This window comes from Mirounga leonina, unplaced genomic scaffold (assembly GCF_011800145.1).
Source record: "Mirounga leonina isolate KUSES-001 unplaced genomic scaffold, KU_Mleo_1.0 Mir_175, whole genome shotgun sequence".
Lineage (NCBI taxonomy): Eukaryota > Metazoa > Chordata > Mammalia > Carnivora > Phocidae > Mirounga > Mirounga leonina.
Genome location: NW_023270453.1, coordinates 10243979 through 10256599, shown reverse-complemented (window position 1 = coordinate 10256599; position 12621 = coordinate 10243979). Strand labels below are relative to the sequence as shown.

The window sequence follows — 12621 nt, the reverse complement described above, 5'->3', positions numbered from 1 at the left end:
CTCTTCTAAGTTATGTATTTTATATTTTCTTAATAACCCACACTGAGCATGTTTCTTCTACAGCTGAAGAAACATGGAAGCAAAAAATGTATAAGGAAGCAATTAAAAAATAATATAATGAAGCTGAGTCTTTACAGGGAATAGGGCTGAGAAACATGTCTTTAAAAATCTCTTTGGGTGATTCTGCATGTACAAGCTCTTAGTAACTGCTGTGGAACATTATACAATTTTAGGTATTACTGAGCATTATAACTTCCAAAACATGTAACATAGTGTATCATCTACAATTATTCTTAAATATTACTGAAGGTAAGGAGGTACAATCTAATTAACATGACAAAATTACAGAATTTTTTAATGAATTACGGAAAACCAATTATCTCACTCCCTCATTTTCAGATGAAAAAAATGAAGGCTTTTTAAAAGGCTGTAACTTGGGCGCCTGGGTGGCTCAGTCAGTTAAGCGGCTGCCTTCGGCTCAGGTCATGATCCCAGAGTCCTGGGATCGAGCCCCGCACTGGGCTCCCTGCTCAGTGGAGCCTGCTTCTCCCTCTCCTCCCCGCTCACTTGCTATCTCTGTCTCTCGCTCTCAAATAAATAAAATCTTAAAAAAAAAAAAAAAATTAAAAGGCTGTAACTTAAAAAAAAGACTGACTTATTCTGATCCTTTATTATTTTCCAGTCTCATTTGTTGACTCCTTATGATCAAAAGGTATGTCAAAACACTTCTGCAGAAGCAAATGAATTAATGTAAAATTTTCTATATATTTCTAGTTCAATGTCTATTATAGAATTTTACTTACATAATCAATCTTCATTAGCAAAAATGTTGCTTATGACTCATTTATTAATGACAGCTAAAATTGAGATCAACTAAATAGCTAAATTCATAAGCATTAATAAAAACTCTTCAGATACATCAACATATAAAAAGTAAGGATTTCCGAAGCCTATCTAGGAAGACCCTCCTCCCCAAACTGGTCCTTCTATAACTTCACCCAAATAGACATTATACATCGTCCTCTATAATTTGCTCATTTTGTTCTACATAAACTTTATTCATTTAATCATTCTAATTTTTTGGAAAATCTACTCTATGCTAGACACCAAGAAGGCACTGAGTCTATATACAAGTAAATTTGCCTGCAAAGTTTATTTTATGCTGTGGCCCACTAATCTCCAGGGTAGGGTGGGTAAGACTCTTGATCTACTAGAGTGCTGGAAAAAAGTCTTAGAACTTTTTTTTTTTTTTTTTTTTAAGATTTTATTTATTTATTTGACAGAGAGAGACACAGCAAGAGAGGGAACACAAGCAGGGGGAGTGGGAGAGGGAGAAGCAGGCTCCACGCAGAGCAGGGAGCCTGATGTGGGACTCGATCCCAGGACCCTGGGATCATGACCTGAGCCAAAGGCAGTCGCTTAACTGACTGAGCCACCCAGGCGCCCCAAAGTCTTAGAACTTCTATTTATGCTTTTGATCTCATACTTTTCAATTTACTTTTATTTTATAAATTTACATAAAATATTTCATACAATTGCAAATACATACAATTTACATATAAGTATGCCAAACTGGGATATGTGGTCAATTTATTTTACCACTAGAGAGATTTGATTTAAAAAGCTGAAAGACCACTAATTTTAAAAATGTTAGTCAGTCTGATATATTTAAATAAAAGCTGTCCCTTCACTGTTAAATAAGTAGGCTCTGTTGAAAATTTGGGGCATGGAAAATTAGAAAGGAAAAAATATTTCTTATTGCCCCACTATTCAAAGACAACCACTGCTAACATATTAATATGTGATTCTTTTCTGTTCTTTACATTCCAAGCATTTTAACATAACTGTAAATTTATTGTGTGTAAGATTTTACAGCTTGCTTTTTTTTTTTTCCACCAAAAGAAGCACTTTCTATATGTTATGAAAATTTTTTGGTAAGTATTACTTTTTTTTTTTTTTTAAGATTTTATTTATTTATTTATTTGAGAGAGAATGAGAAAGAGCAAGCACATGAGACGGGGGAGGGTCAGAGGGAGAGGCAGACTCCCTGCCGAGCAGGGACCCCAATGCGGGACTCGATCCAGGGACTCCAGGATCATGACCTGAGCCGAAGGCAGTCGCTTAACCAACTGAGCCACCCAGGCGCCCGGTAAATATTACTTTCAATGGCTCTATATCATTTCAGCATTGTGACTATATGACCATTTTCTTAATTCACTGTTGGGCTTTTAGCTTATTTTCCATTTTTTCCCCACAATTTAGGATGTGAATAAAGCTTTTTTGGGTATATAGGATTACTTACTTAGGACAGATTCTCAAAGTTGTCCAATGTATAAATGCCTCTAAGAATCTTGAAACATCTTACCAAATTCCTTCTCCAAATTCTGACCTCAAGTGCAGATGGTTTCTCATTTCTATTATCTTTACTAATCTGTTGGTCAAATTAGCACCTCTGTTGTTTTAACTAGAATTTCTGTGACTACTATATGAGATTTCATATAGTTTTGTTAACCAGTTTAATTTCTCAGGCGAGGTTCTTAGCAGAAGGTAAGTATGATTGTGACAATATGTTGGAATTAGAAGACAGAGACAGGGAAGCCTGAGTAAAACGCTATTCTCATAATTCAAGCTATGAAGAGGAGATGCTAGATTTGAAGAAGTGTTTTAGAAGACAGTACCAACAGAATTTGGTGAATGCTGGCTCCTGAATGTCTGAAGAGCAAAAGCAGAAGTATTTCTCTTAGTGACTAGAGGAAAAAATATTGCAAATTTACAGAGAGAATAAAGGTTGATATGAGGAAGTGAAGGACAAAGATGTTTTTTGAGAAGTCATGAGTTTATTTTATTGGACATATTTAGCTAGAACTACATGAGAACTTTCTAAGCACCAAGAGAGAGGTTTTGGCAAGAGACATGTAATTGAGGTTGCTGAGAAAAGTCAACTGAAGCCCAGGTAAAGTATGTTCTGTCAAAAAGGAGGGTGAAGAAGAAAATATGGGGAACGCAAAGATACAGACTCAGCTGGAAAAAAGTAAAAGATATTTTACTATTTTTTTTTTTAAGATTTTATTTTTTTTGACAGAGAGAGACATAGCGAGAGCAGGAACACAAGCAGGGGGAGTGGGAGAGGGAGAAGCAGGCTTCCCGCAGAGCAGGGAGCCCAATGTGGGACTCGATCCCAGGACCCTGGGATCATGACCTGAGCCAAAGGCAGACGCTTAACGACCGAGCCACCCAGGCGCCCGATATTTTACTATTGATAAAAGATATTGAGAATAGCAGTCATAAGTAAGAACCAGGAGAGAGTGGTGGGAGAGAAGGGATAATTATTATTATAATAATATCTATGTCTGAGCACTGTGTGATGAACTTTATATCCATTATCTAGTTTAATACATAAGAACAATCCCATTTGAAAAGATACCAGTATTATCCCCACTTAAGTAACTTGACGAGAGTTAACAACGCTAGCAAGTGGGAGGAGACAGAATGACAGAAAAAAGCAGAAGAGTCCAGCAGTTTAGAATCTGCAGGGACATCAACCAACATAAAGCAATTAAGAGGATACTACTGGTGGTTTCTGCCAGGGTGCTGTGATGGTAAAACAAAGGGTAAATGTCAGAAGCAGAAGAGACAAGTATGCTCTAAAAAAACTCGAACAAGAGGCAAATGAAAGAGGATGGGGGTGAGGCTAAAAGACATTTTCTTGTTGCTATTATTTTATTTTCACTTAAGGATGGGAAAGCGTTGAGCATATATACAGACAAAAAACAAGTCACTGGCAAGGTCTGCAGATGTCGGGATGGGGAAAGATAGATCATGGAGGAGCCCGAAGTGATCAATGACCTCAAGTATCCTTTCTTCTCTCCCCTGAAGGCAGTGGTTCCCACAGTATTCTCCTAGAATTCTGCTAAGTCTTTGAGTTGTAATGAAGCATTACATCAGGAACAAAACTGCCAATTCCCTCAACTCCCACCCCAGTTATCAAATGTGGGAGGCAAAAGATACATGAATAGAATACTCTTAAGCTTAAATTTCTCACCAAAAGCACTAATGATGCTTGGTCCAGCAACCTGTGTGCTGTTTTTGGATCTGGTTGAGGAGTATATACATAACTCATATAACAGAGTCATACTGTCTGCCAGGAAACGTTTCTTGTTTTGCATGATGGGATTAAATAAATCAGTGAGAATATCATGACTCTTGGTGCATCAATCCCTGAACTGGCAGCATTTATCAAAGTGTGTTCTTTGAGTGACTATATATTTGACCCATCCCAGGGTCAAAGTGCACATTACCCTATTAAAGCTTTGGGAATTCTTAAAAGAGAACAAAAACAAAACATTTAACTCTCTTGATCTCAGTGTTTCCAAACTGCTTTTAAAACACAGAAAACATGTCTTTTCAGTCTACCAATATTCACTTTCAGTCACTTTTAAGGAATCATTTTACTCCTTTCAAGGCTGTATTTATATCACCTGCACAAGGTGATGGGTAGGTAGTATGGATTTGAAGAACCACTAACAGGCAATTTGTTAAGACTCCTAGGACTGGAAAGGGAGAGAAGCTGTCTGGAAACCGGTCCCTGGTACTTACCAGGGTACTCTTTAAGAACTTACCGCTATATAAGGTAAAGATTGTTAAGGCAAGAATCAGTAAAAACATGGGCTATGACAGCATTCACTGATCAGATCAATTATGCAACCTCGTGTGCCCCACACGTTTGGACTCCCGACACCCCAACAGGCATCTTCCAGGCACTGTGCCCTGACTCGCATGGCCAATCCTATGTTTCTTCTGGGAACACCAATGAGACCTGCTGGCTCTCTTGACCTTGGAGAATGGTTTTTACTTTACAAAAGCAAAAAGTGCAGTACCTGTAGGAAACAAGGTAGCAGCAACAGCTCATCTCCAAATTGGAATATATCACTTACCAATTTCAAGCTTTGTTGAGAAAATTTACATTTTAACAACTCAGAAGTCCATACATTCTGAACTGTTATACCACTATCAAATTTCAAAAATATGCTTATCAATACAATAATCATATTCTTAAAGAATCCTCATTCAACTTGTAAATATATAAATGTGTGTGTACATATATAACAAAATAAATGCTTAAATACATACATGAAATCTGAAATCCCCCCTCAGCATGGAACAAAGATCCTCTGCTACATCAGACATGCAGGGATGCAATGTAGCAACCAATCTTGCATAAAATGGTAGCAAATCCAACCTGCAAAAGTTATACGTGATATATGTAAAAAGACATACCAGCAGCAATTCATCTTAAAATTTAAACTTTCTCAGATATATTCACACATTAAATGATAAAAACTAGTAATCGTACAAACGTGCCTATTTATTGCCATCATAATGAAGCATATGGAAATTCAACCTGCTTTGTGAAAGCTTATTAATAATCTAGTATTTTCTATTCAGTGCATTTACTGCACATTTGTAATTTCACTGGGTATACAATTTTGATAACATATGAAATACCAAGCACAGAAAGCACTAAGTTTTGACATGGCCTGAATTTTTAATCACATAATTACTAAGTAAACAAACCTAATGGTAACTTAAATAGTGCAAAACAGAATCCTTTTAAACCATTTCCTTCATTTATCCACGGATCAGTTATTTGGGAACTTTAATGTCTAAAGTGAAAGGGTAACTGATAACCAAGAAGGCATCTAAGAAGTCAAAATATTATCACAAACCCACACACTTCTACATCTTATTCATTACAGAACCTACTCAGATTCGCCCACGGTGCCTATCCTCTCTTACTCTAGACATAACTGGCAAATACGTGGTTATTCATGCTGCCACCCCCTTTCATTATCAGAGCACTTTCTCATCAAACCTGAATGCAGCTCCAGAATCCTGCTTAACCCAGCACTCCAGGCAGCCACTATTAATCAGAATGAATACACAAGCTAAAATTTACTTTCCATTCCTGCCACAGCCATTATTTTATAAAATTCGATTACTCAATGATGCAACACTCAGCAGACGCTGTAGGTAAGCAGCAGTGAGGAATTAACAAAAGCAGCTGCGATAACAGTACCAAGTTATAGGGAGCTAACAGTGAGAAAGGAAGTTAAAAACTATAAAAATTCAACACAAGAGCTCAAAAAACTACACAGCCTACAGCCATTGAGAACAGAAACACACAATCCTACAGGATATCCCTATAGTTATCCCTGAATACAGCACTACAGAATAATACATGAAAATGGTTTCACCATCAGAGAAAAAAGTATGCACACCATGCAAGGTTTAGGATTAGATCTGGAAACTCCCAGCATGGACAGATTAAGGCTCAGCTGGAAGAAGAAACACAGCAAAGAAAGGAAGAATGGAGGTAAATTTGGAAGGTGGAGAGAAGTACTCAAATTCATACCTAAGAGCCTGAAGACCTTTGCACTCCTCTTTGACCATTATAATTTCTTTTAAAAATTATCATTTAGTTCTTATTAACTTGCCAGGCTCTGTCTTAGGCACCTAATAATATACTTTATTGAACTTGTTGATCCTAATTACCATCCTATAAGGTGGATATTTTAACCACTATTTCAGAAATAATGGAACAGATGCTGAGAGAAGTCAGGAAAATAGTGGCTTTGTAGTAGTGACTCAGTAAGTTTTATTAAAGGCATCACATCTTTCTTTACTGAAACAATGAAAAGCTCAAACAAATTATGTAAAGATCTAAATCAAGACATTTAATGTTAAATGTTATTTTATATGTTCCTTTAAATTATTTAAAAAGTTTTATCAACTGAAGGTTAAGCTCCTGTCATACAGAAAATGTGCACATATGGGGTACATTACTCCTTGATATTACAAAAATGAAGTGTTTCTGTGAGATACTCTCATAAATACATAGTAATTTCTTCATGTCTTTTAGTGTCAAAAAAAAAAGCCTAGGACAAATAAACCTTTAATTTTCTTGCATAACAGATGGATTCACACTAATAGCAAATTTACTTTCTAAATTTTTAAACTTTGGTTGGGATACTGTATTTTAATATATTACAATTGTAATACATTTTAGTTAGAATATATTATTAGGTTTTTCATTTGTTTTTCAAACCCACTTTAGCAACAAATACTTTTTCCTGTTTCAGTTCATAACCAATTGCCAAATACAAATAAACTACTTTAAACCTACGCCTAGGTTCTACCACCCCCGACTGCCACAATTTCAGATCAGAAAAATGAAGAATACACTGAATGTATACAAGAGCTGAGGTCACAGGACAACAAAGAGGAATGTGCTAGGAGTTAGGAGGCTCAGGTTCTAACTCTCTCAAATAGTACCTCTGTAACCTCTAGTCTCAGCTGCCCCGGCTAATCCTCCCATGGCTGGGAAGCTCACCTCAGAGTCTCCGCACTGGTTTTTTTTTCAGCTGAAAGATGCTTTTCTTTTCCCCAAATATCTATACTTACTCCCTCACAAAGGCCAAGTCTTACTTCCAATTGACACCTCCTCAGTTAGACTTCTTCCAAATACTCCCCTGAACCCACAAATCCACCCAGCCCCACACCCCTAATCCTCTACCCTGCATATTTAAAGTAGCATTTATCACCTTCTAACATATTATATAATCTACTTACTTGTTTTGTTTATTATCTTGTCACCCTTCCCCACTAGAATGTAAGCTCCATGGGAAACAGTTTACTAGTACTCAACACAGTGTCAACAACATAGTAGGTGCTCAGTAAACATTTGTTAGATAAATAAATGTTACTGGTATCCCATAACTAGGTGTATTTATTAATTATTTTCCTTTTTGAAGCAGGCTCCATGCCCAGTGCAGAAACCAATGTGGGGCTCGAACTCACAACTCTGAGATCAAGACCTGAGCCGAGACCAAGAGTTGGATGCTTATAACAAACTGAGCCACCCAGGCGCCCCTAGGTTTATTGTTAGCTTTTAGTCAAAAATATTCTTCACCACTCCAAGGAAGTACCACCTGATTTTTTTTTTAAAGATTTTATTTATTTATTTGACAGAGAGAGACAGTGAGAGAGGGAACACAAGCAGGCAGAGTGGGAGAGGGAGAAGCAGACCCCCGCCGAGCAGAGAGCCCGATGCAGGGCTCGATCCCAGGACCCTGGGATCATGACCTGAGCTGAAGGCAGACGCTTAACGACTGAGCCACCCAGGCGCCCCATACCATCTGATTTTTATAAAAATAATATTAAACTTCAAGTTTTACATTTTATCAAAGCTAGCTTATCAAATATTTTTATGCAATTAAAAGGATAATAATATAATCTCTTATTTTATATATGTTTCCTATTTAAAATATCTTTTTAATCCTAAGATCAATTCTCTGATCCTGCTGGATTTTTATTTAATATACTATTAAATGTGATTTGTTAGTTTTTTACTTAGAATTTTTGTATGGACATTCAAAAGTGAGACTGGTCAATCTTTCAAACTTCCTTGCTCTTTCTTTACTAGATTCTGCCTATTCATAGTATGAAATGGCAAGTTTGTTTTTCTATGCTCTGGAACAAACCAGACAGCAGAAAAATCACTTGTTCCATAAAAGATTGAAAGAACTCAATAAAGCTATCTAGTCTTACTCTATTTAAGATGAAATTAACTGATAACTTCAGTGGTCTACTTTGTTTTATCTTGAAATAATTTGGAAATGTATAATTTTCCCCAGAAAATTGAGTTTCACTGAGATTTTTCAAGTGTTTTAAAAAATATTTCTAGCATATCATCTGGCTCATTTCTTAAACTTTTTTTTTTTTTTGAGAGAGAGAGCACATGAGAAGGGGGAGGGTCAGAGGGAGAAGCAGACTCCCTGCCAAGCAGGGAGCCCGATGCGGGACTCGATCCAGGGACTCCAGGATCATGACCTGAGCAGAAGGCAGTCGCTCAACCAACTGAGCCACCCAGGCGCCATTCATTTCTTAAACTTTAAATGTTCTTTTTCTTTATATTTTCTAAATGCTTCCCTACTGGATTTTAAGAACCAGCTCTTGAGTTTTTAAAATTAATTTTAGTTTTGGTTGTCTTTCTCAATGTATTTTTCAATACAATGAGATTATACCCACTTAGCATCAAAAATTTTAACCTAACTGTATCATTTCCTTTTTCTTCTTTTCTTGGACAAGTCACTTATACTTTATTTCATTTTTTTTCTTCTTCTACAAAATCAGCTCAATCTATATCAAAGCTATTTCCCAGTCCCAAAAGAAAGGTAGAGATAGCTAACCTTTTTAAAGGAAAGCAGTCTGTGCTATCCATTCAGGCTGCTATCGGTGAACTAACAAACAGGTAAGTGCTTTCAGCTTCCAATGGGATTTTAAAAAATGGTTTCAGGATTCCCTGGAAGATCTTAACTCTTTTATGCCTTTCCAGATAGTTAGTAATCCTGGTTTTTGTTCTGTGGGAATTGGCCATGTGAAAGTAAAATTAGAAATTCTGTTTTCCCAGAATCCTCTACTCCTAAAAAGCTCACCAAATCCTTCTCAAACTAACACTTTTCTAAAATTCCCCTTTTTCCATTATACCTTTCACAATTAAAAGGATAGCTAATAGTAAATGCCACCCTGCCCTATTTAAATCTTCAAGCTCTGTGACTGTTCGTTCATTACTTCGCAAAATAAAGTCCCATATGTTGGAAATAAGGTAATAAATTAATATATTTCTTCAATGTTAGTCCTGCTTCAGTATGCTTTTCTGTCTTTTCTACCCTTCTATACAATGCAAGGTAATGGAGTACTAAATGCTATGCGAATCACACTGAAGGTATTAACCACAAAATAAAACATTTTAATGAAACTAAAGAGCAAATTTCTGTACTAAAATTTAAGCTAGATATGTATTTTTAGACTTTTCTGAAAGTCAACTAGAAAATAAACTTAGATCCTCTCTCCCTTTGAAAACTGAATTTTTGTCCTCGAGAGTGATGATTATTTTTACTAACAGTTAATGAGTGAACCATTTAAAAAAGAATGATTTTTTCTTAAACAATAAAACCTTGCTTACATTTTCAAGGTCTCTTAAATTACACATTTAAGTATCTTACTAGCAGTTAATGATCATCAAGTTAGTAAACATCCAGTCATAAACCACAAGTAGTAAGAATGCAGAAACACACATTTTGTTACTGAGGGGGAAGAAAAGAAATTCTTAAAGGTTTTTATCTCGTAATCAATCAGCTTTCTAAAAGAAACGTCCAGCTTTTTTTTCTCTTTAAAATCTAAAGAATTTAACTGTTGGAAGTTATTAATTTTATCTTGTTCAAAAATGCCTAGAAAAAGAAGGAATGTGAAAGAATACTGCTACTGTTTAATTAAAAGTATACAAAGGATTTTCTTCATTAAAACAAAGAAGCAGATGATGATTCAAAAAATAATAAAAGATGATTCAAAAAAACATAATAAAAGACTGGAGTCAGTTACTCTGCAATCGACAACCAAATGCCTTAGGGGCTTTTTCACAATGTTGCCGCTCCCAGTGCAAAAACGCCATCAAGTGGTACAACATGCTAACAGGCTTCAAAGACTAAGGAAAAGCTGTTCAAGAATCAGCGGAAGCACTTTATTCCCTGAACAGTTTGTTTATATTAATCTAAATCTAAAGAAATTCTGATCATCCATCTGTTAAAATTTAGCAATCCATATGGCTTCCAAGTCGTTAAAACCAATACTGGGTTCGACTGTACCAGAACAAGGAACTAAGAGATTTCTAGGTACTTTACACTCAAAGTTAGTTTAGGGGAGGGGGCCTCTGAGATGCTAGGCCCAATCTCTAGCTTGATCTAAGTGGTGGATACATACGTATATCTAAGATATGAACACTTTATATGAAATTTCAATTATAAGTGTTATGGTTATATTACAAATTAACTATAAAATGATATGAAATATCAAAGGGAATTTCTAGTAGATTTCATTTCTGTGGAGCCCTCCAATAGGCTGAGATAAAATGCCAGGCTTCTAAGCATTCTTTTAACCAACTATTTATTTAATGAAGGAAAAACACACTAAAAGTAAAAACACTTTCAGATCGAACCTTTAAGAACTACACGTACAAATGAAAAAAAATTGTACAGATGGACATCAAATTTTAAAACTTTTATGCTACAAATGATAGCAAGAAAGTGAAAAGACAACTCACAGAATGGGAGATGTTTGCAAATTATATTTGATAAGACACACATACAAAGAACATATAAAGAACTCTTACAACTCAGTAATAAATAACATAATTAAAAAGGGGGTAAAGGATTTAAACAAACATTTCTGCAAAGAAGACATACAAACAACCAATAAAGCCATGAAAAGATGCTTAAAACCATCAGCCATTTGGAAAATGCAAATCAAAATCACAGAAAGATACCACTTCCGACTAAGATGGCTATAAGCAAAAAGGGACAATAACAAGTGTTTTCAGGATATGACAAAATTGGAGCCCTCATACATTGCTGATGGGAACATAAAATAGTGCAGCCACTGTGAAAAAGTTTGGCAATTACTGAAAACATTAAAGAGTTACCACAGGACACAGCAATTGCACTCCCAGACATATACTGAAGAGAAATGAAAACATACCCACACAAAAACCTGTACTCAAGCTTTACTTCTAGTAGCTAAAAAAGTGGAAACAATCCTATTGTCCATCAACTGATAAATGGTTAACAAAATGGGGTGTGGATTATTATTCAGCCTTAAAAAAGGAAGAAATTCTAATACATGCTACAACATGAATGGATCTTGAAAACATTAAGTGAAAGAAGCTAGGTACAAAGAGCACATATTGTATGATTTTATTTATACGAAACACTCAGAATAGGCAAACCGAGAGCAACTGAAAGTAGGTTAGTGGTTTCCTAGGGCAGGAGAAAAGGTGGGCAGAGAAAGTATGGAATTGACTACTAATAGATAGAAGGTGTCTCTGGGCAGGGCAAAAATGTTTAAGAATTTGAACAGAGTGATGGTTGCATATATTTAGAACACTGAACGGTATACCTCAAATGCGTGAATTGTATAGTATGTGAATTACATTTCAATAAAGCTTTTTTTTTTTTTAAGAAAAGGTCTATAAAGAACCTTAATCTAGTTTAGTGTTTCCTGAACCAAAATATACAGACGAGGTAAGACATCCAAATTCTCTACCAGACACAAGTTATATACATATAGGGATCCCTTGCCTTTTAAAAGTTCATGTTATACCACTTGGCTTTTGCTTAAGACCTACAGTTGCACTTGTTTTTGCCTCCCAGAAGAAATCCAGACAGGATTTTTCACTTGTATAAAAAAGGTGAAAAGCAAATCTCGTGTTCAGCGCTGGTTTTGCAGCAAGGCAGGTGCAGAAGTGGTGCACACCAGGAGCAGCCAGAGTGGCTCCATCCCCAAAAACTACACTCAACAGCTCAGCATCAGATCGCCAGAGCCTTCAACTGTATCTGTGAGCATCCATGCCTTACCTAGATTTATTTTTGGATTCTGTTACCAAGATGTGTCCCAAGGTATCAGAAAAGCCTAAGAGAGGTTTTTTCTTTGGGGGAAAGGGGGTCTGGGCACATTTAAAGACTTTTCCATAGGAATTTATGGTAATTACTTACTGCTTTACACTATTTC

The 12621-nt window shown here is 36.0% G+C and overlaps 1 protein-coding gene across 2 annotated transcripts in view; it reads right to left on the bottom strand.

The window, feature by feature from the left end:
- UPF2 (UPF2 regulator of nonsense mediated mRNA decay) overlaps positions 1–12621 on the bottom strand; it is a 111526-nt gene that overhangs the window by 48374 nt on the left and 50531 nt on the right. For both annotated transcript variants that reach the window (XM_035021654.1, XM_035021655.1), the window contains exon 9: positions 5131–5239. In XM_035021654.1, the coding sequence (XP_034877545.1) occupies positions 5131–5239 (109 nt within the window). The remainder of the gene's footprint in view (positions 1–5130; positions 5240–12621) is intronic.